General features: G+C 57.9%; 1 protein-coding gene across 2 annotated transcripts in view; it reads right to left on the bottom strand.

The window, feature by feature from the left end:
- The window catches only part of CLCN7 (chloride voltage-gated channel 7), a 29,934-nt gene extending 8,420 nt beyond the window's left edge, over positions 1 to 21,514 (bottom strand). The window contains exons 1-14 of one of the 2 annotated variants that reach the window (XM_030924853.1): positions 21,269 to 21,514; positions 9,617 to 9,688; positions 6,952 to 7,023; positions 6,753 to 6,818; positions 6,180 to 6,312; positions 5,780 to 5,889; positions 5,206 to 5,286; positions 3,698 to 3,760; positions 3,508 to 3,591; positions 2,329 to 2,422; positions 1,936 to 2,000; positions 1,336 to 1,452; positions 632 to 869; positions 72 to 132 (exon numbers count right to left, since the gene is read on the bottom strand). In XM_030924853.1, coding sequence (XP_030780713.1) covers positions 72 to 132; positions 632 to 869; positions 1,336 to 1,452; positions 1,936 to 2,000; positions 2,329 to 2,422; positions 3,508 to 3,591; positions 3,698 to 3,760; positions 5,206 to 5,286; positions 5,780 to 5,889; positions 6,180 to 6,312; positions 6,753 to 6,818; positions 6,952 to 7,023; positions 9,617 to 9,688; positions 21,269 to 21,409 — 1,397 coding nt within the window. In that variant the 5' untranslated portion in view covers positions 21,410 to 21,514. The remainder of the gene's footprint in view (positions 1 to 71; positions 133 to 631; positions 870 to 1,335; positions 1,453 to 1,935; positions 2,001 to 2,328; positions 2,423 to 3,507; positions 3,592 to 3,697; positions 3,761 to 5,205; positions 5,287 to 5,779; positions 5,890 to 6,179; positions 6,313 to 6,752; positions 6,819 to 6,951; positions 7,024 to 9,616; positions 9,689 to 21,268) is intronic. The other variant, XM_030924854.1, reaches the window with a different exon arrangement.
- Between the last annotated feature and the right edge of the window lie 1,909 nt (positions 21,515 to 23,423).

Genomic DNA, 23,423 nt, shown 5'->3' with positions numbered 1-23,423 from the left:
GCCACCACGTCCGCTTTCAAAGGGCCTGTGTGGCCACACCTTTCAACACGGTATGCAACGCGATTTCTCACCTGATTCGAAACATAGTCAGCCAGTAGTTCAAGGCGTTGAACACAGCTCCGAGCACACCACCTGCGGACAGGGAAAGGCCAGTCAGCGACACGGGAGGAAAGGGGCAGGCCTCTGCCCTCCAGCTCCCAGATAGCAGGAGAAGCTCGAGGGTTTGCTAAGGGAAGAGGACGGCAGGGGGCTGGGGGAACAAGTAAGATGCTTCCTCCACATCAGCACACCCTGAGGGCTGAGGGCGCTGTTTCTCAAAGGCTCTGCCTTCCTTCAGGGAAAAGGTGTCGTGCAGAGCAATAAACGCTGGTGGGACCAATTCTACCTCTTAGAGGAAAACCCATCCATCCCTGCAGCCCTGTGGTTTTTGCCAACAGAGAGATAAACAACAGGAAGCCACAGAAGCAAAACTTTTGGCTCCCCACCCCCAAGCGTGCTGCCCATGGAAGAATCTGGAGAAGCAGGCCCCCAGGTGGCCCTGGGATGAGGGCAGGCTCCAGGGAACCACGGCCTCTAGTCCAGCCGAGCCAGGCCCACAGGCCGTCCCTGCAGAGCTGGGGGCAGCCCTTACCCACCACACCCATGGCGATGAAGACAGGGATCTCGTGGATCGTGTAGGCCATTTTCTGCGCAGAGAGAGGGAGAAGGCAGAGGATGTGACGGAAAAGGCCCACAGCTCTTCTGCTGAAACTCAGGGACCGCCATCGTAAGAGAGCTGTAGCCAGAGCGCCTTCCCGCCCTTCCACGCAGGCCGCAGAAGTCCAAAGGAGGGAAACACGCTGGGTGTTTTGAGCAGGCCTGGCCCCTGCCTGGTGTGGCAGCCAGAGAAGCTCTCAGAGACCCTGCCAACCTCAGCACCCGGGGCGGGGAGAGCCCCAGACACCGGGAACACAGCCCATGATCCCCCAGTTCCTGCGCACAGAGCCGTCCTGTCAATGGCATGGGGAGGCTCTCCAGCCCAGGCCCCAGGCTGCCTGAGCCCACCTGCCCCCACAGCGGCTGCTGCATGTGCCCCCAGGCCATGGGAGGCCCCATTCATGCCACATCTGTGTGACATCCCAGGTGTCCTGCTGGTCACACGGCGCCCTGACCTGAGGGCTTGGGGTGTCTTCCTGCAGCTCCTCAGGGTCCTGGAGCTCGCGCAAGAGCTTGGCTCCACAGCTGTGAGCCAGTTTTCTAAAGGACCAAATCCTCAACCTGGACCTTAAGCAAACAGGGTCCTGGCCCAGGATGCGAGGTGGGCGAGGTGGGCGAGGTGGGCAATGGGACAGGTACCTCCGAGTCAAACCTTCCGAAGTTGATGAGGCCCGGGCTGGACAGGTCCCACATGTTCCCATGGTAAATGCTCAGAACAAAATTCAGAGTGAACGTGGAGATCATGGAAGCAAAGAACTGCGATAGAGAGCAGGAAACCGGCGCCCTCAGAGCCATGCTCCCAGCCCAGGCCCACAGACCAGCAGGGACCACAGCCCCTCCTGTCAGCCAGGGGGCCAGGAGTCTGCAGACCTCGCCCAAGGCAGAAGGGAAGGGGCTGGAGCTAGGGGCGGGCGCACTGTGCCGGGCACAGTTGAGAGGGGCTCAGCCCTCTCTGAACTCATCACTGGAGAGCAAGAGGGGAAGGTGGGGCAGGGCTGGGTTCCTGGCTGTTTGATCCCCCACCCGGGAGCCACCTGGGGCTGGCAATGGTGCCCAGGACCAAGGGCGAACTGGGCAGCAAAGGCACGACCACCGCTTTGGGCAGGGCCAGGGCCTGACAGACCCACAGGGCTCCAGCTCCAGCCGCAGCTTGATGGGTGGCCCCAGGGTGGACCCATGGCGGGGACTGAGAGTGCAGCATGCACCCTGACGGGGAGGCAGCCATCAGCGGGCACTTACGATCCTCCAGGTCAAGAACTGGTTCCAGAAGGATGCGCCCTCCTCCAGGCTGAACAGGACCCCACCTGGAAGGCAGGAGGCCGGATCGGGTGCCAGCTGGACACAGGGCAACATGCCCACCACCAACTCCTGCCCCCAGGCTCCAGGGAACCCACACCATGTCAGAAAGAAGCTACTGGGGTAGGCCCCAGCCACAGAGAGAGGAACTCCAAGTGAGGTCCGAGGGCCGGGCCCAAGCACACTGCCGGCTGCTGCTGGCCGATTCCAAATGCCCCGGCTGTGACTCTGAGCCTCTGCCCACCCTCAGCGGGCACAGGGCCTACAGACAGGAGACCGTTTCTTCCAACACACAGGGTAAGGGCAAAGCTCCAGATCAGGCACAGCCTTCCTCACCCACGGGGGCTCCAAACGCCGCTGACACTCCGGCCGCGGCCCCTGCAGAGACAAAGTCCCGCTTCTCTGTGTCTCTGCGGAAGTACTCGAAGATCTGCAACAGGGACAGACCCAGGGTTGGGGCAGGTTCCTTGAGGGCACAGCTCTCAGAAAGGCAGAGCGGCCACCAGGACAGGGGCTGCACAGGGGAAGGGGCTTTCAGGACGACTGAGTCACCAGCTCTGATTCCTGAAGAGCTCCGCGCTGCAGACCACGGCAAGAGACAGCAGGGTCGGCACAGCCACCGGCAGTCCAGGGAAACACAGAAAGACCCAGCCAGGAGATCAACTTTCCAGCACACACAAGGTTCTGAAAACCTCCACCCTCTACCAAAAACCGCAGGGACGGAAACCCAGCCTTGCTGTTGGTGTTTGTACTGTGGGAACGCCGCCTACCTCTAAATTCACACACGGCCGGGTGTGCTGGCTCACGCCTGTAATCCTAGCACTTTGGGCGGCTGAGGCGGGCAGGTCACCTGAGGCCAGGGAGTTCGAGACCAGTCCGGCCCACGTGGTGAAACCCCACCTCTACCAAAATAACAAAAAACTTAGCCAGGTGTGCTGGCGGGCGCCGGTAGTCCCAGCTACTCGGGAGACTGAGGCAGGAGAATCGCTTGAACCTGGGAGGTGGAGGCTGCAGTGAGCTGAGATTGCACCACGGCACTCCAGCCTGGCTAACAGAAAGACTCCATCTCAAAAAAAAAAAAAAAGAAAGAAAGAAAGAAAGAAAAGAAAAATACATTCACATACAAATGCAGCTCATTCCCCATCAACGTGCTGGGGGCTTTGGGGAAAAAGTGTTCCAAAGCGTGTCCTGACAAATAAACACCAGGTAGACACACTTGGTTTCAGGTTCTGTGCTCCTCTAAGAAGCCGCTTGGAGCCACAGACCCCTCCCACGGGAAACACAAATGCGTGTGCGCCAGGGGACCCGAGGAGGGAAGCGGCGGGCCATGTGGAGGCCTCGCCGGGCGGCGACTGTGCCCGCTGGCTCTGGGAGCCACCCGCCAGGCTGTCCTCAGAGGCGGCTGGGGCTCCCGGCCAGGGGATGCTGAGGGAAGCCCATCTCCCGGAGTGGCGCCGTGCCTGTGCCCACGGCATCTGGAGCCCACTCACACAAGGTGGAGAGAGGAGGATTCACCTTGAAATCTCGTTTCAGTGACGTTGACCTTCCCTGAGAGATCCCGGCGGCGATCACTGAGCCGGAGTGGATCATTGGCCCTTCCTGGAGACCAGAAGGACCCGCACTCAGAGACACAGGTGGGTGTGGCGGCCCTCGCGGGCCCGGTGGCCTCGGGCTCCAGCTGGCGGGGCCACGGGCACTCTGTTACCTTTCCCACTGCCAGGCCCCCGACCACCGACAGGATCACACCGGACACTTTGATCACCAACGTCTGAAACACAGGGAGACGCACGGCCTCTGAGGAAAGGGCAGGCGCCGTCTTTGGACCTCAGCCATAAAACAGCACGCACAGCCCTGATCAGGCAGGGTGGCTGGGACATGGGACATCCAGGAAGGGGCTGGCACGCCCAGGGCTGGGTCTCCCCATGGCCACAGTGGACGCTAAACAGCAGCTAAGTGTCCCCCACACTCACTTGGGGTCCCGCCCTCTGTGGCCTCAGCATTCAGCAGGGAAGGGGCTCTTTCCTTTCCTTCCTTCCTGAGGCAAAGCTGGGTCGCCCGCCCCATCCTACAGGCGTGTCCTGCCTCGGCGAGTGTGGCCAGCACAGGGGAGGTGTTCCCGCGAGCCCCGCCTAGTGAGGCCCCGAGGCCCCTCATACAACCCTGGCACAGGAAGGCTGGTCACCTGCGGCTCCACGATGGCCCTCCCAGCCGCTCCCCGCCCCCAGGGGCCTCATCCTCTCCACCCGAGGTGGTGTGTAAGGTGTTTCTCAGCCTCTCTGCCCCAGGCCAGAAGCCACAAGGGCGCAGACCCCAAACATAAGGCGCTGGGTGTGTAGGGGCGTCGGGGGAGGGCTGTACGTTAAAGACGCTAAGGAAAGCAAACGCAACCCTCAGCCAACAAAAAGTACGGAGCAACATCCCAGAAGGTTCAGGCCAGCCTGGCGTGGGTGACAGGCCGTTCGCTATTCCCAGCTGCTCCAGTAAACCTGGTCTCCCACCACAGGGCAAGGGCACCCCAAGGTCGCCTCGGAGCTTTCGCCAGAGGGGACACACTGGCCCCACTCCTTGGCCACGGGGACCAGGCCCCGGAATCACCCCCATGGGGTGGCTGCCACGCTGCCCACCCCTCCCCAGATGGGACAGGGCTCTGGCAAGTCTCAGGCTAAGGAACGCTGGCGGCACCGACAGAAGCAACCACAGCGGAACTGAGTGGAACTAGATCAGGGCTCCAGCACCTCCAGAACCAGACACTCTGATAACACCAAGTGTAAACGAGCATGAGGCAAACTGAAAGCAGGAACCATCGCTACACGCCCACTACGACGACAGCTTCCACAGTCAGTCAGTCACCGCCATGCAGCCCACAGTCACAGACGCGCTGCACAGCTGTGGCGATACATGCACCAGACGAGCATCTCGGCACGGCTTACTCATTTTTAACGTAATTTAATATGTGCAAATACCAGCTGTTACCACTTTCAAAAAAAAAAAGGTGACCCCTTTACACCCAGCCAGCCCACCAGTGCACAAGGTGGCCGAGGCCAGTTCTGGAAGCCGGGCAGACAAGAGAGCTGCTCCTGAACCAGCAAAGAGCCAGGGCCCCCCACCCAGCCAGGGCCCCCCTCCGCCCAGCCAGGGCCCCCCTCCGCCCAGCCAGGGCCCCCCCGCGCCCAGCCACCCCCCCCCCCCCACCCAGGGCCACCGCACCCTCACCTTGAGCCGCACCACATGGGGGATCTTCACCCCGTTGAGGAAGCACTTGATCTGGGGGATTCCACTGCCAGCAGCCACCGGCTGGAAAAGGGGAAGCAGGGCTGAGCGGGTCACGGCCAGGCTGAGGCAGACCCAGCCCCACAGGCCCAGGAGCCCCAGGAGCCGCGGAGCTCTCGCGCACCATCAGGGCCTCAGGGAAGGGGCCTCATGTCATGCGGGGAGCTGCTCTCACTCTTCCCAGCCCAGGCACAGATCAAGGACGTGGTGGGGGCAGAGGTGGAGATGGAAGGAGGGAGGGCGGAGTGAGGAGGCTCCAGGAGGGGCGGAGCGGGGTGACGGTGTCCAGGCTGGTGCTGCTGGGTTAGGAGCAGCACCTGGGGGTCTGGGGGTGAAAAGGCCCTGGTGTGTCTGCTCCTCCTGAGGTTGTGAGTATGGACCACGTGATTCCAGAAAGTGCCCAGGTTGTCAGCCAACGTGATGGTGGGGGTGGGTGAGCTGCAGGGGTTCCCGCCCATTCGCCGAGCCCCCCAATCCTTCGTTGGGTCCGACGTGGCTGGGGCACCCTGCCACCTACCTCTATGAAAGCCACGATCACGGAGCCCACCAGCACGAAGGCGGCGTTCAGCGTCGCCCACAGCAACAGGGAGAAGGACAGCCCGCCCTTCTCTGTGAACTTGTCGATATCTGGGGTTCATCAAGGAGGGCTGGCTGCTTCCCTGTCAGGCCCACCCACCCTGGACCCTGGCCCTGCCCCATGGCCCAGCCTGGCAGACGCCACTCTGCTTGGTGGAGCCATGATGCTCCCTAGACATCCCAGAGACGTCTCACAGCCCAACCATGACAGGGATGCAGCCAGCCTGGCCAGGCCACCTCCACCTGCACTGGAACATGCCGGGCTCAGGAATTCTGCCTGGGACTGAGCCCAGGTCACGCCCCCGCCCCCCAAGCTGCACCCGCCATGCTGGGAAGGATACTGCCCTTGATGACCCTGTACTTGAGGCCGGCCAGGTTCTCCACCACGATGTCGATGAAGCAGGCCACGAGGCCCGTGAGGATGCCGATGAGGGCGCAGATGACCCAGCGCTTGATCTCCACCGTCCGGAAGGCCTGCAGGGGTGCGGTCAGGGCAAGGGTCAAGCAGGGCCCTGGTGCAGGTCGCTCTGGCAGCAGCAGGACTGCCCAGAACACCTGCAGGCCCTGGGATGATGAAGGTCCCAGCGTGCACGGTGCCCTGAGTCCCACAAAGGGCAGTTTCTGGCCAACATCCGAAGCGCACCCGGGGCCTGAGGGTGACACGGGGAGGTGGGCGACTTCCCAACAACTTCACAGCCAGCGGTTGTTATGCTGGGCACTGCATCTGGCGGCCGTAAGAGCGGCCTTCTCAGTTACAGTGACCGTGACCCTCCTACTGTCTCCAGAAACCAAAGGAACCCACAGGCCTCGGAGGCGGGGTCAGAGGACGACGGAGGAGGTGTGTCGCAGACCCAGGCCCAGTCAGCACCAGGGCCTGCACCTTGGGACCCCGCAGGGAGCGGCGTCCAGCTCACCGTGTGGTTGATCCGCCGCTCCTCCTCCAGGAACAGCTGGTTCTCACTGTTGTCATAGTCCAAGCTCTGCAGGCCGGGACAGCAGGGGCAGCACTCAGCACCAACCCGATGCCCCGGGTGCGGGCACAGGAGACCGGGAATGGGTTTGGAGGGGGCAGAGGCCAGGTCTCAGGGTCAGGGGGAACAGGAGGACGCCCACCTCATACTTGAGGGACAGGAGCTTCTCGTTGTGTGGGATCTCCTTGGGGAAGGGATGCGGAGGATCCATATCCTGTGGCAGAAAAAGGCAGAGAGAAGCACGATTGACAAGGCCACAAGGAAAGAGGCCCCTCTCAGCTCACACACGAGGCCGTCAGCATCCTGACGCCAAGGACGAGGACACAGCAAGAGAACTGCAGGTGGGGCGTGGGGGCTGACGCCTGTAATCCCAGCACTTTGAGAGGCCAAAGCAGGCAGATCACCTGTGATCAGGAGTTTGAGACCAGCCTGGACAAAGTGAAACCCTGTCTCTACTAAAAATACAAAAACTAGCTGTGTGTGGTGGCGGGTGCCTGTAATCCCAGCTACTTGGGAGGCTGAGGCAGGAGAATCTCTTGAAACCGGGAGGGGGAGCTTGCAGTGAGCCAAGATTGTGCCACTGCACTCCAGCCTGGGTGACAGTGAGACCCTATCTCAAAAATAAAAGAGAGAGAGAGAGAGAGGAAGGGTATGACGTTGGACCCTTACCTCACACCACATCCAAAAATTAACTCAAAAGAGATGAAACACCTACGACTGGAAAATTCTTGGGAAAACACGGGTCAGTCGTCATACTCTTGGGTTAGGCAACGGTTTCTTAGATACGACACCAAAAGTACAAGCAACACAAGAAAAAATAGATTAACTGAACTTCAGCAATCCAACCCACGCTGGGTATGAAGCGCATGTGCTCCCAGCTCCTCAGGAGGCTGAGGCGGGACGATTGCTTGAGCCTGAGAGATCAAATCCAGCCTGGGCAACACAGTGAGACCTCATCTCAAAAAAATAATAATTAATTTTTTTTTTTAGACAGGGTCCTGTCTGTCACGCAGGCCGAAGTACAACACTGTGATCATGGCTCACTGCAGCCTCAACCTCCTGGGGTCGATCAATCCACCTGCCTCAGCGTCCTGAGTAGCTGGGACCACAGGCACATACCACCACACCTGGCTAATTTTTTTTTTTCCTTTTTTTTGGGTAGAGACAGGGTCTCACTATGTTGCCTAGGCTGATCTCGAATTCCTCGGCTCTAGCCATCCTCCAGCCTTGGTTTCCCAAAGTGTTGGGATTACAGGTGTGAACCACCACACCTGCCCAGAAAAAAAAAATTTTTTTTTTGAGGCAGGGTCTCACTCTGTCACCCAGGCTGAAGTGCAGTGGCACCATCTCAGCTCACTGCAACCTCCGCCTCCCAAGTAGCTGGGACTACTGGTGCCTATCACCAGGCCCAGCTAACTTTTATATTTTTTGTAGAGACAGGGTTTCACCATGTTGGTCAGGCTGGTCTTGAACTCCTGAGCTCAAGCAATCCGTCTGCTTCCCAAAGTACTAGGATTACAGGCATGAATCACCTCGCTCGGCCAAAACTTTTTTAACTAAAAAAATTTGAGCATCAAAAGACACACTGAGAAAGTGAACAGAAAACCCGCTGAATGGGAGAAAACTTCTATAAATCATGTACTGGATGAGAGATTTGCATCGATATATAAACAACCCCTGCAGCTCACGTATAAAGACAACAAACTCAGTTTAAAAATGGGCATAACCAACACACGTGTGGCCAGCCGGGCACCCACGCCAGCGCCTAAGGCCGAAAGTGACCGATTGCTGAATCTCACATGCTCGTTTTTCCCTTGTCTCCTAACTCCTGCTCCTCCCAAAGCTGACACCAGAGCAAAGACTTTGAAGTCCAAAAAGGCAGTGCTGAAGGCCTCCACGGCCAGGAAACACAACTTCCCAAGGCCTTGTGACTCCAGAGGCAGCACAAACACATCCGAAGGGCAGCCCCGGGAGAGGGGCTGCTGGCTGTGCAGGACAGCGTCTGAGCACGGCGCCAGCCTCCGGGGAGACTGCAGCAGCAGAGCCCAAAGGGACGCAAGGCCAAAGAACACCCGGACAGGTGGACTGTGAGACGCCTCAGCCTCTGACGTGGCCCAGGGCAGAGCTGGATGGGGCCTGATGGGCAGTAAGAGGGTGCCCAGTGTGTCGCCAACATCAGGATCATCTCAACAGAAGTCCCGCTGGCTAAACACATGTGCACAGGACTCACACAGACATCTCCCCACAGACGAAGAGCGAATGGCTCCCGGCACTGGAGGATTCCCGGCCTCACCGGTGGCTGAGGGACAAACCAAGGCTGGCGGGAGATGCCCCCAAGGGGAAGGATGCCACCGAGCTCAGGACTCCCGGGGCAGCCACTGGCACGGGAACATCTAAACCCCGGCCCTCTGAAGTCAGAGAGCATCCAGCCCCCTCTCTCACTCTCCTGGGGCTCCTCACTGCACCCCCAAGATCCCTGTCCTTGCCCTATCCCAAAGTCAGGTCCCGCCCCCTCGCTGCCCATGCTGCCACTGCCATCCTGACTGGCTTCCTGGCCCCGCACAGCCCGTTCACCCCCGTCCAGGTCCCTGGCGCCCTGCACTCCTCCGTCTCAGAGCACTTCCGCCTGGCTGCTTGTCCAGCTGCCTCTGCTCACTCGGCCTTGGGGACTGCGTCCCCCCAGGGAAGTCTTCCCTGAGCCTAGGCTCTGGGTCCCACTATCTCCCTGCCGCTCGGCCCCTGCCCATCCCAGTCACCCTCTGCTAAGATGCAGCTCCGTGGGAGGACAGGGAGCACCCCCAACTCACCGGGTCCAAAAGCTCATCATCCAGCTCCACATTGCTCATCTGTCCGATTCGGAAAAGCGCAGCATGTGGTGACTAAAAGCAGAAGAGAAATCATGAGGGCGCTCAGGCGTCACACACTGTACCGTGGATTCTCACTCCCACTGCCGCAGCCCGGCCTCACCTGACCCTGCCCGGGAGCTCAGCAATGGGACAGGACAGGCCTGCCTGCTGGGTGGGGGCAGCAGGGCTGGGGTGGGCCTCCCTGGGCGCTGGAAGCAGGACTGCTCCGGCTGCCCCTCGGCCTGTCAACGAGAAGCCCAGCCTCTGAGCCCAGGGCGCAAGCTCCCTGCTCTAGACTGAAGGTGAGGCACCTGCCACCCAGCAGGAAAGAAGGGCTGGAGAACACGCCGCCACCGATGCAGTGCTCGCCACAGCGCCCAGGTCATCCCGCTCAGCCCTGCTCCCGAGGCCCTGCTCAGCCTCCTGCCACCTCCACAGCCACCTCCACTGTGGCCTGAGTCCTGAGACACAAACGGCTCCCCGGTGTTCACGCTGCCCTCCCCACAGGATGCCCAGCTGTCAGGTAGAGCTGGGCGGGCTCTCAGCCACCGAAGGCTTTGTGGCCGCCCCAGCTCAGAGCAGGGACAGGGCAGCGGGCCCTGGGTGGCGTGGTGCACGTGTGACTTACAGAGTTCCCGCCCCAGTCTCCGGCACCTCGCTAGAGCCAAGGTGCTGAGGCCAGGCTAGGAGGAGCCAGGACCTCAGCCTCCTTTCCTCAAAAAGATCCTTGGGAGACGACTCCAATTTCCCTTATCTCCTGAATCTTTACCCACATCTGGGGGTGTGAAGGGAAGAAGGGCCGCCTCCCAGGGAGGGCCCACATGCCCAGGGCACCCACTATCTGCATCAGAGAGCCCATGCCCCTGTCAGGAACGTGTCGGCAGAGGAGTCCAATGGCTGGCACTGGCCGTGGGAAGACCACCAACGCTGCCGCCCGCCTCCCTGGGAGCAGCCCTCCTGGCCCCCAACGCCGTCCCTCCTCATCCCCCATCTCTCCCTCCACCTTCCCTGGGAGCAGCCCTCCTGGCCCCCAACGCCGTCCCTCCTCATCCCCCATCTCTCCCTCCACCTTCCCTGGGAGCAGCCCTCCTGGCCCCCAACGCCGTCCCTCCTCATCCCCCATCTCTCCCTCCACCTTCCCTGGGAGCAGCCCTCCTGGCCCCCAACGCCGTCCCTCCTCATCCCCCATCTCTCCCTCCACCTTCCGTGGGAGCAGCCCTCCTGGCCCCCAACGCCGTCCCCTCCTCATCCCCCATCTCTCCCTCCACCTTCCCTGGGAGCAGCCCTCTTGGCCCCCAACGCCGTCCCTCCTCATCCCCCATCTCTCCCTCCACCTTCCCTGGGCTCAGCCTCCCGCACCAGGTTTCAGCAGGGCCTGCAAGTGCTTCTTGGTGACAGAATTGCACGTGATGATGCCAGGAGCCCACTGGGCCGAGGTGGGGACAGGGAGAGGCATGGGAACGGCCTGCACTGGGGCCCGATTCTCCTCCAACCTCCACCTGTCCACGGGGATCACGATCACCACACACAGGTAGGACACGTGGGCGGAGAAGGAAGGTCTGGGATCTGAGGTCACTGCGGGCCGGGGTGGGGTCCTGCTTCCTCTGGAGTGCTCACCCCAGGAAAGACAGGCTCCCCAAACCGCCATCCCCAAAACTGCCTTCAGAACCACACCTTCCCAGTGGGGTGCGATGGCTCACACCTGTCATCCCAGCACTTTGGGAGGCCAAGGCAGGCAGATCACTTGATGCCAGGAGTTCAAGACCAGCCTGGCCAACATGGGAAACCCCATCTCTACCAAAAATACAAAAACTAGCTGGGCTACCTGGGAGGCTGAGGCTGGAGAATCGCTTACAGCCGGGAGGTGGAGTCTGCAGTGAACCGAGATCGCGCCACTGCACTCCAGCCTAGGTAACAGCAAGACTGTCTCAAAAAAAAAGAACCTGAACCTGACCTTCCAGCCCACTGCCCTCCAGGGACCCCTTCCCCAACCATCGTCCTGTTCCCAGCCCCTGTCGCCCTTGGTGTGCACCCGCCCCGTGTTGATGACCCAGTGAGTGGCCCTGGGGTGGGGGGGACCTGGGCATGTGCCACTGGCCCTTGGCAGACACCAGTCAGAGCCTCCTTCTCTCCCCAGTCAAAGAGCACCCCCAGGCCATCACCATCAGAAGCCAGGAACAGAGGCCAGAGAGACAGATAGACCCGCAGGTGTCTGCCATGGCACCTCCACGCCCAGGGAAGAGTGTGGGAGGGGCTGGAGTGCACTGGTCCTGCTGGACGGAGGCCTGAGTCCCAGGGCACCCGCCCCTCCTCTGCCCCCAGCCTCGCCACACACCAGTGGCTCTCCCTGAGCCCCCAGTCACAGGTGAAACTCAGCTTGAGTCTCCTGCCACACAGGCTGACAGGGCGGGAGGAGGAAGGTGCCATGGTCCAGGCATGATGGAAGGGGTGGCCTGGCTGGCTGCCCCCTCCCTCCCGCTCACACTCACATCAAAGCCCCCAGACTCCAGGTCTCACAACCAGAACACAGCCCTGTGGCTGGCACTGGGCCTCTGACCCCCACCTCCAGGTGGACAGGTACCCTGGTACCCCAGAGACCATGGAACCCAAAAGACCCATTTCACCATCAGGAGGGGACCCCACGTCCAATTGGGTACCCCATGGGACACACCCTGGCCACAGGGCCACTCTCCCCATCACTCAAGACGTCTCTCCAAACGCCACTCAAGGCCTGCTGGGCGTCTCAGGCTCTTCCTTGTTGGAAATAACGGATCATTCTGGCCGGACGTGGTGGCTCATGCCTGTAATACCAGCACTTTGGGAGGCAGAGGCAGGAGGATGGCTTGAGCCCAGGAGTTCAAAGCCGACCTGAACAACACAGTGACGCCCTGTCTCTACACAAAACAAAATTAGCAAAGCATGGTGGTGTGCACCCGTGGTCCAAACCACTCAGGAGGCTGAGGCAAGAGGATTGTTCGAGCCTGGGAAGTCGAGGCTACAGTGCGCTCCAGCCTGGGCAACATGGCAAGACTCTATCTCTAAAATTAAAAAAAAAAAAAAGGCCAGGCGTGGTGGCTCACACCTGTAATGCCAGCACTCTGGGAGGCCGAGACGGGCCGATCACCTGAGATCGGGAGTTCAAGACCAGCCTGACCAATATGGAGAAACCCTGTCTCTACTAAAAATACAAAATTAGCTGGGTGTGGTGGTGCATGCCCGTAATCCCAGCTACTAGGAAGGCGGAGGCAGGAGAATTGCTTGAACCCGGGAGGTGGAGGTTGTGGTGAGCCGAGATCACAGCATTGCACTCCGGACTGGGCGACAAGAGTGAAACTCGGTCTCAAAAACATAAACAAACTAAAAAAATTAAATTAAATTAAATTAAATTTCAAAAAACTCAAACAAAACAGAAACAGCCATGGTCACACATCCTGGGCACCAGGCCTGGGAGGCCTTGAGGTGAGCCACCGTCTACACTGCAACAGCACTGTCCCACAGCAGCAGGCAGAGCTAGCTGTGAACGCGGTCAGGCCAAGCTGCAGTACGTGACCAGTAGGCCACTCCCACTGCTGCCGCCTTGGCAGATTCGAGAGGGGTGAAGGGTGAGGGGTTCCCCCCAGCAGGGCATCCGCCGCCCCTGCCCGGAGTGAAAGGATGGGGCTCTGGCGCCTTCCCTTCCCAGCATCTCCTTCCTTAACTCTGCCAGGGCTTTGAGAAGGTAGCTTTTGTAATGGAAAAACATCACGCTTACTTCACATTTGGTGATGCATTTTGCGCAGTTACTTTCTTTTTTAAATACAAGTTCTTATAAATTAAACGCTAGATGCTGTTCCTCAAACTCCCGCCACACACGGCAACCCGCACGGTCTCAAGAGCCGGACACTGACTGAAAACAGCCAGGCTCAGGAACACGTGAGCCAACACTCCCGAGAGGCGGGACTCGGGCTGGCGGGGAGGCCAGGTTGCCAGGGTTGGGTGTGGGTGGGACTAGAAAGAGGGGTCTGAGAATAGCCTGCACCCCCTTCCTGGCACTTACGTGGATCTACACGCCTTGTACCAATGACACTCTCTCGGTTTTGGTGCCGTGCTGTTATGGGAAGGTAAACGTTGGGGGAAACTCGGTGAAGGACACACAAGTCCCCTGTGCTACCTTCGCAACTTGCTGTGAATCCAGAGTAATTTAAACCTCAAAAAATGGCCGGGCGCAATGGCTGATGCCTATGATCCCAATACTTTTGGAGGCCGAGGTGGGCGGATCACCTAAGGTCAGGAGTTCAAGACCAGCCTGGCCAACATGAAGAAACCCCATCTCTACTAAAAAAAAAAAAAAAAAAGGCCGGGCGCGGTGGCTCAAGCCTGTAATCTCAGCACTTTGGGAGGCTGAGACGGGCGGATCACGAGGTCAGGAGATCGAGACTATCCTGGCTAACATGGTGAAACCCCGTCTCTACTAAAAAATACAAAAAACTAGCCGGGCGTGGTGGCGGGCGCCTGTAGTCCCAGCTACTCGGGAGGCTGAGGCAGGGAAATGGCGTGAACCCAGGAGGCGGAGCTATCAGTGAGCTGAAGTGAGCTGAGATCCAGCCATTGCACTCCAGCCCGGACGGCAGAGCGAGACTCCATCTCAAAAAAAAAAAAAAAAAAAAAAAAAAAAAATGGCCAGGAGCGGTGGCTCACGCCTGTAATCCCAGCACTTGGGGAGGCCGAGGTGGGCGGATCATGAGGTCAGGAGATCGAGACCATCCTGGCTAACACGGTGAAACCCCGTCTCTACTAAAAATACAAAAAATTAGCCGGGCGTGGTGGCGGGCACCTGTAGTCCCAGCTACTTGGAGGCTGAGGCAGGAGAATGGCGTGAACCCGAGAGGCAGAGCTTGCAGTGAGCCGAGATCTCGCCACTGCACTCCAGCCTGGGCGACAAAGCGAGACTCCGTCTCTAAAAAAATAAAAAAAAATTAGCCGGACATGGTGGGTGCACACCTATGATCCCAGCTACTCAGGAGGCTGAGGCAGGAGAACTGCTTGAACCTGGGAGGCGGAGGCTGCAGTGAGCCGAGATCATGCCACTGTATTCCAGCCTGGGCAACAGAGTGAGACTCTGTCTCAAATAAATAAATACATAAAACAAAAATCAAAATAATGTATAGACAAGGGGAACGACATCAAACTTTAAAACTCCTGTTTTTTTGTTTTTTGTTTTTGAGACGGAGTCTCGCTCTGTTGCCCAGGCTGGAGTGCAGTGGCGCAATCTCGGCTCACTGCAAGCTCCGCCTCCCAGGTTCACGCCATTCTCCTGCCTCAGCCTCCCAAGAAGCTGGGACTACAGGCACCCGTCACTATGCCTGGCTAATTTTTTTTTGTATTTTTTAGTGGAGATGGGGTTTCTCTGTGTTAGCCAGGATGGTCTCCATCTCCTGACCTTGTGATCCGCCCACCTCGGTCTCCCAAAGTGCTGGGATTACAGGCGGGAACCACCGCGCCTGGCCAAACTTTAAAACACATCAAAGAAAACAACAGAGCAAAAGGTGACCTATGAAATTAGAAAATATTTGCAAACTGATAAGGAATTAATATCTGATAAGGGATTAACATTCAGAATACATAAAAAACTCAGGATCAGGTGAGGTGGCTCACTCCTATAATCCCAGCACTTTGGGAGGCCAAGGTGGGTGGATCACTTGAGGTCAGGAGTTCAAGACCAGCCTGGCCAACATGGTGAAACCCCATCTCTCCTAAAAATACAAAAATTAGCCAGGCGTGGTGGCAGGCACCTGTAATCCCAGCTACACAGGAGGCTGAGGCAGGAGAACCACCTGAACCCAAGAGGCAGAGATCGCGGTGAGCTGAGATCACACCACTGCACTCCAGCCTGGGCGACAAAGGGAGACTCCGTCAAAAAACAAAAACAAACAAACCAAAAACCAAAAACAAACATAAAAAAGCAGTGTCTGAAAGTCCCATCTGTACAGCACATTCACAGCGGCACCGTTCACAATGACCAAAAGGCGGAAGCACCCGGTGTCCGCCGATGGATGAGTGGATCCAGGAAATGCAGGCTCTCCCTGCGATGGAATAATTCAGCCATAAACGGGAATGACGCACCGACCCATGCTGCAGCACGACAGGCCGGAGGACATTATGCTCCGTGAAACAAGCCAGTCAGAAAAAGACAGCTCCCGCACGCGTCCACTAGCATGAGGTCCCTGGAGCCGTGAGGTCCGCTGAGGCAGACGGCACCGTGGGGGCTGGGTGGCAGGAGGACGGGAGAGCGCTGAATGGGTGCGGTTTCAGTTCAGCAAGGGGTGGTTGCGTAACACTACGAGCATGCTCAACCCTACCGATTGCACTCACAGACGATTAAACGGTCCTTTAAAAAATATTGTTTAGAGATAAGGTCTTGCTATGTTGCCCAGGCGGTCTCAAACTTCTGGGCTCAAGTGATCTTTCCGCCTTGGCCTCTCATGTAGCTGGTGTGAGAGGCGTGCACCACCATGCCTGGCTTAAAATGGTAAATTTATAGTATGTGTTTTTTTTTTTTTTTACCATAATTAAAAAAAAACATTAAAGCCATATTAAAGACCATTTGCTGCTCTGCTCGGCCTGCGCTGCGTTCTAACATTCAGCAGGCCTCTGCCAGGACCAGGCTAGACGCTAGGCACAGAGGATACAGCAGCTGCCCCGTGGGGGTGGGGGTTACAGTCAAAGGAAATGAGGTGACACACAAAGGCCACAGAGACCAAGGAGAGTACACGTGCTGTCCCCATGGCATTGAGGCAGAGACCTAAAGCAAGACAGACACAGAACAGCAATGCTGGAGGGCAAGCAGGGGCAGGGGACAGCAGGGGAACCCTCCCAGGCAGGCAGAGGACTTCCTGGAGGCCAGGAAAGAACCGAGGGTGCTTCTTCAAGTAGAACAGAGCTCAAGGGGCCACCGGGGACGACCCCAGACCCTCCCCCACGGCCTCACTGCGCCCACAGCTCGCTCTCAGGCTGTGGTCTTTGGCTCCGGGTTCCCAGGGAGGACACACTCCCACACCAACCCAGACCCCTGCCCTGCCAGGGTCTTAGGTGGAGCATCCCAACAAGAGTTCCCAGGGATGTCCTGCAAATACCCACCTCCCCTCACCGCCCCCAACACCCAAGTGTTCCTGGCTCCAGCTGCTTTCCCTCTCTCAGTTCTCAAGGAGTTCTGCTTCCTGCTGCCCACACACCGCCAGGGCTTGCTGACCTCACCCTCGCCCTGTCCCAGCACCCACCAGATGAGCAGTGACCGGCTCGGTCTATTCACCACTACGCCACACAAAGCAAGACAGGCCTGAGAACAGGAACAGCAACCCACAGGCAGCTCTGAAGGGCCTGGGCTTTCAGCTGGTGCCCAGCCTCCAACAAGCCACTCCGCAGTCTGCCCTGCCCAGGACAGCCACCTCATAGTGTTTGGCCAGCTGTGCCCACACTGAGGTGGCAATGACGCCACCAACCAACCTGAAAATCCTGCAACAAACCCCAAAGAGCCTGGAGGCAGCTAGGGCCAGTTCTCACGTTCACTGGAACAGTCCTGTCAGCAGGTGATGGCCTGGGTTGATACTTTAGCTCAGAACAGCCCTGGAGGCCTTGAACCCAAGGGCAACTTACAGAACCCCATCTGAGGCCACACTGGGGGATGCCTGAGCCTATGAACTGTGCGCACCAGTCAGAGCAGACCCGCCCCCAGAAAAACAGCACCAAGAAACCCAGTAGCTGCTCAGGAAGTCGGGCAGGAAAGTCACATCCAACAGGAATCCCTCGTGCTGCTGCTTTTTTTTTTTTTTCTGAGACGGAGTCTCGCTCTGTCGCCCTGGCTGGAGTGCAGTGGCCGGATCTCAGCTCACTGCAAGCTCCGCCTCCCAGGTTCGCGCCATTCTCCTGCCTCACCCTCCAGAGTAGCTGGGACTACAGGCGCCCACCACCTCGCCCGGCTAATTTTTTGTATTTTTAGTAGAGACGGGGTTTCACCGTGTTAGCCAGGATGGTCTCGATCTCCTGACCTCGTGATCCGCCCGTCTCGGCCTCCGAAAGTGCTGGGATTACAGGCTTGAGCCACCGCGCCAGGCCCCCGTGATGCTGCTTTTAACACGACCGGGCACAGCTCACGTTTCTTCACAGCGTGGTTTGTGACAGGCGCCGTGCTCAGTGCTGTGCATGTGTTAGCTTTTTTGCTGACGGGAAAACTGGGCAGAGGGAGGCTACAGGCCTTGCAGGAGACGCTCGACGCGTCCAGTGCTAAGCGCACAAAGGCCTCCGAGGACACCTGGCCTAAGAGGTGGCGCCTCAGCCTCTGGACACCACCTCTCCAGTCTGTCTGCCTGCAGGGAAAGGCTGGGGATCCTTCAGGCATGGGGTCCTAGCTTTCCACGGGCTCCCCGAGACATGAGCCAAATTCAAAGCCTGCTCATGTGCGCAGCAGGGCTGACCTCCACGCTCCACGGCACATCCCAAACACACACTCCCTCTGTCCTTCCCCACCCGTCCGTCTGCCTGAGGATCTTGTGCTCTTCAAGTCCGAGCCTGGTGACTGTTCCTGCCCCAGGGGCCTTGCAGACCATCCGCACAGGGCACTGGGCCTGTCTCTGGCAGGAAGGAAGCAGCTTTATGCGCCTGTGTCCCAGGCAGCCACAGAGCAAGTGCACAATAAACTATTCTTTTTAACTGCTTATAAGCAGGGGATCCACTGTTATTAAATGCAAAGAAATAAATAAGCTTACAAGGACTTTTAAGGGAATACTTTTTTTTTTTTTGAGACGGAGATTCGCTCTTGTTGCCCCGGCTGAAGTGCAATGGCGCAATCTTGGCTCACTGCAACCTCTGCCTCCCGAGTTCAAGCAATTCTCCTGTCTCAGCCTCCCAAGTAGCTAGGATTACAGGCGCTTGCCACCACACTCAGCTAATTTTTGTATTTTTAGTAGAGATGGGGTTTCACCATGTTGTCCAGGCTGGTCTAGACCTCAGGCGATCCGCCCGCCTTGGCCTCCCAAAGCGCTGGGATTACAGGCGTGAGCCACCGCGCCCGGCCAAGAAAACTTTCTAAGGTTAAGAGATCAACAGAGGCTGGGTGCGGCGGCTCAAGCCTGTAATCCCAGCACTGTGGGAGGGCGAGGCGGGCGGATCACAAGGTCAGGAGATCGAGACAATCCTGGCTAACACGGTGAAACCCCGTCTCTACTAAAAAAATACAAAAAACTAGCCGGGCGAGGTGGCGGGCACCTGCAGTCCCAGCTACTCAGGAGGCTGAGGCAGGAGAATGGCGTGAACCCAGGAGGCGGAGCTTGCAGTGAGCTGAGATCTGGCCAGCGCACTCCAGCTTGGGTGACAGAGCGAGACTCCGTCTCAAAAAAAAAAAAAAAAAAAAAAAAAAAAAGAGATCAACAGATTATTTCCCAAAAAATCAACTCTTCTATTTGCAAAAACAAACAGGAAATCCCAAGCACATTCAGTCCCAAGAGAAACTCAAATTCAACCTCCATCAAGGCTCCCACTCTTTACCTGTCAGCCCTTAAAGTCGGTTTATTCCTTCTACCTTGTGAACTTCAGATTTAATTTAAAAAAAAAAAATTTTTTTTAATTTTTTGAGATAGGTTATCAAACTCCAGCCTGGGCAAAAGAGTGAGAACCTGTCTCAAAAAATAACAGCTCACTGCAGCTTCAACCTCCTGGGCTTACATGACTCTTCCGCCTCAGGCTCCTGAGTGAGTAGCTGGGACTATAGATGCATATCACCATACCTGGCTAATTTTGGTTTTTTTTTTTGAGACAGGGTTTCACTATTTTACCCAGGCTGGTCTTGAACTTCTAGGCTCAAGTGATCCTCCCCTACCTTGGCCTCCCAAAGTGCTAGGATTACAGGCATGAGCCATCACTCCTGGCCTTAGCTTCTTTTAAAACAGAAACACACACACACAGGCATACACACAAATAACTAACCACCCAGGGCCCCACCACTTCAAATTAACCCCTTCAGATCACTTTTCATGCAAACTATAGCACGGAGAGCAGGAGGGCACTTCAAAGGGAGCTAAGCCACTGCTTCTTATCAGCAAAAGGCAGACTTCGACCTTCTTTGGTGCATTTCTAAAGAATTGGGAAAATCTAAATGTAGATTCTATGGAAACAACCTGATTTTCGCGTCCTTCCTAATCTTTTTTTTTTTTTTTTTTGGGAAGGAGTCTCGCTCTGTCACCCAGGCTGGAGAACAGTGGGGCGATCTCGGCTCACTGCAAGCTCCGTCCTCCAGGTTTACGCCATTCTCCCGCCTCAGCCTCCTGAGTAGCTGGGACTACAGGCGCCCGCCACCATGCCCGGCTAATTTTTTGTATTTTTAGTAGAGACGGGGTTTCACCATCTTAGCCAGGATGGTCTCGATCTCCTGACCTCGTGATCCGCCTGCCTCGGCCTCCCAAAGTGCTGGGATTACAGGCGTGAGCCACCGCGCCCAGCCGTCCTTCCTAATCTTTAAGCACAAGACAAATATTTAAAGAACTAGACAGGAGAAAATGTAAATAACTGCAAAGCAGATTAAGACTCATCAACAAAACGGTTAACTCAAAAGTAACACAATACGGCCAGGCGCACTGGCTCACGCCGGTAACATCAACACTTTGGGAGGCCAAGGTCGGGGGATCACCTGAGGTCGGCGGTTCGAGGCCACCCTGACCAACATGGAGAAACCCTGTATCTACTGAAAATATAAAATTAGCAGGGCGTGGTGGCACACGCCTGTAATTCTAGCTATTTGGGAGGCTGAGGCAGGAGAATCGCTTAAACCCGGGAGGTAGGGGTTGCGGTGAACCGAGATCGCGCACCATTGCACTCCCTCCTGGGCAACAAGAGCGAAACTCCGTCTCAAAAAAAAAAAAAAAATTAAGACAATACAGAGACAGGGAAACAAACGTAACCGAAACGGTTCTCCAGACCTTAACCCTGCTCAGACGCAAGCTGCAGGGTGACATGCGGAACGCATTCCAACCTCTGACTTGCTGCTTATTGTGTCTGCACATTCCAAATTCAACTCGGTGCTAAGAGAGACTGAGTACAGATGCTCCTCACTCCCAAGATCACCGGAAAGTCGGGACTGATCCCCACACAGAAAGATGGCAGATAAAGGCGCTCCAGTCATTCTCACTTGAAAGAGAACTGGCTGCAATCTTAACCGTTCCCATCTCCCGGGGGGTCAAAACGCAAGCAAATAAAATTAGTTGCTCGTGCAAGATGACAATTTAAAAAAATCACCCGCCATGTGCACCCCCTTAGGGCCACTCTGGGGGACGCCGGAGGGAACGAACGTGCGCCACGGTTGCCCCGGCGCCCCTCAGCGCTCCACATTCCGCGGGGTCCGGCGAGCTCCGCCTGCTCCCCCGGCCCTCCCGGCCACCGCGCCCGGCGCTGCCTCCGAAGACTCCAGACCCCAGGCGCCCCCGCCAGCCCGGCCCCGCCGAGGAGCCCCGGGCCGCGTTCCCGAGTCCACCGCGCCTCTGCCGCCTCCAGGACCGCGACACGCGGCGCCGTCGAAGGCTCACGGGGGCGCGGGCTGCGGGGCGCACGGGGGCTCAGTTTCCCCGCCTGCGCCCTGCCCGGCCTCACCTGGCGCGCGGCCCCGGGCCCAGCCCCGTTCAGCAGCGGCGTCCCCCCGCCGGGCCGCGCCGTCCTCCGCAGCAGCGGCGCCGCCTCCTCGTCGTCCCGGTCCCGGCCGGACCACGACACCTTCTTAGAGACGTTGGCCATGGCCCGCCGCGGACCGACACCGGCCGGGAAGCGCCGGCCGCCCCCGTGTTTGTTCTCGTGACCCGCGCCGGCGGCCACGTGACAGGCGATGGCGGCCACGTGACGCACGACTGGACCACGTGACGAGCGACGACGACCACGTGACCTGCGACGGCAGCCGCCGAGGCCCGGGCGCGCGGGGGCTCCTGGGAGCCGCGCTCCCGGTGGGTCGTGGCGCCGCCCGTGCGAGAGAATCGCAGTGACCCCGAGGATGGCGTTCTGCCCACGCGACTGCAAAAGCAGCCCCGTTGGGTTGAGCGCCGAGTGCTTGGGAGTCGAATGGCCGCCCCCGGGACCCAGGCCCCGGGAATCGGGGCGAGGGAGGCGCCCTGGGGCCGAGGGCAGGAGGCAGCTGGAGGAGCTCCCCCAGCCCCGGTCGCCCGCGCCGATGGTGACGGAGCCGCGGTGGGGAGGGGAGGAGGGAGGCAGGGGCGAGGGCAGGCCCTTCCTTGCCCTAGGTGGCCGCTAAAGATGTGAAGGATGAAATTAAAAGTCCCCCGGTGTGCATCCGCCCTTGCCGTAGGGACTCGGGCGAGGATCAGAGTGGAGGCTTCCTGCAGGCAGCCCCAGAGGGTCCTCCCGCCTAATGAGAAAACAGAAGGCGAGTGGTCTCTGACGATCAGACCCCAGAGACGGTACCGGAGGGTCGCCTCTGGAAACTGCCGGCTGCTGCGCAGATAGCTGGGAATTAGCCAGATAACGCCGCCCGGACCCTGTACCCGCACGAGTACACAGCCCATCACTAATCAGTGGTATTTCCATAAACCAAAGAGAATTCTTGACGACTTTACATCAGCCCACACCCTGTCCCCACCTTTTGGATCATTTATCTGTTTATTTTCAGACAGGGCCTCGCTCTGTCGCCCAGGCTAGAGTGTGGTGGTGCGGTCACAGCTCAATGCAGCCTTGACCTCCTGGACTCAAGCCATCCTCGCGCCTCAGCGTCCGGAGTGACAGAGACCACAGGCCTGCGCCTCTGCACCCGGCTAATTTTTGTTGTGGAGTTCACAGTGTGTTGCCCAGGCTGTTCTCAAACTTCTGACCTCAAATGATCCTTTCACCTTAGCCTCTAGAGTAAACTCTTTAAATTGTATTTTGTGCCTCATCGTCTTCCTTTTAAAAGGTTGATATTATTTTTATTTTTTACTTTTTGAGAGACGGTCTCACTTTGTCACCGAGGCTGAAGTACAGTGATGAGATCATAGCTCACTGTAGCCTTGACCTCTTGGGTTCAAGGGATCCTGCTGCCTCAGCCTCCTTAGTAGCTAGGACTATATGTATGAGCCACCATGCCCGGCCAAGGTCGGCATTTCTTTCTTTTTTATTTTTTTTTATGAGACAGAGTTTGACTCTTGTCACCCAGGCTACAGTGCAATGGTGCTGTCTTGGATCACTGCAACGACCACCCCTGGGTTCAAATTATTCTTCTGCCTCAGCCTCCTGAGTAGCTGAGATTACAGGCACCCCACCATGCCTGGCTAATTTTTGTATTTTTAATAGAGACTGGATTTTGCCACGTTGTCCAGGCATGTCTTGAACTCCTGACCTCAGGTGATCTACCCACTTTGGCCTCCCAAAGTGCTGGGATTACAGGAGTGAGCCACCGTGCCTGGACCAGGGTCAGCATTTCTTTTTTCTTTTTTGAGACAGAGTCTCGCTCTGTCACTGAGGCTGGAGTGCAGTGGCCGGATCTCAGCTCACTGTAAGCTCCGCACCTCGGGTTCACGCCACTCTCCTGCCTCAGCCTCCTGAGTAGCTGGGACTACAGGCGCCCGCCACCTCGCCTGGCTAGTTTTTTTGTATTTTTTGGTAGAGACGGGGTTTCACTGTGTTAGCCAGGATGGCCTCGATCTTCTGACCTTGTGATCCGCCAGTCTCGGCCTCCCAAAGTGCTGGGATTACAGGCTTGAGCCACCGCACCTGGCCGGGTCAGCATTTCTTAATGGTGAGGGGAAAAAAGAAACCTAGCAGGCGC

This window comes from Rhinopithecus roxellana, chromosome 20 (assembly GCF_007565055.1).
Source record: "Rhinopithecus roxellana isolate Shanxi Qingling chromosome 20, ASM756505v1, whole genome shotgun sequence".
Classification (NCBI taxonomy): domain Eukaryota; kingdom Metazoa; phylum Chordata; class Mammalia; order Primates; family Cercopithecidae; genus Rhinopithecus; species Rhinopithecus roxellana.
Note: the sequence above shows the minus strand (reverse complement) of the source record. Positions and strands in the feature narration are given on the sequence as shown.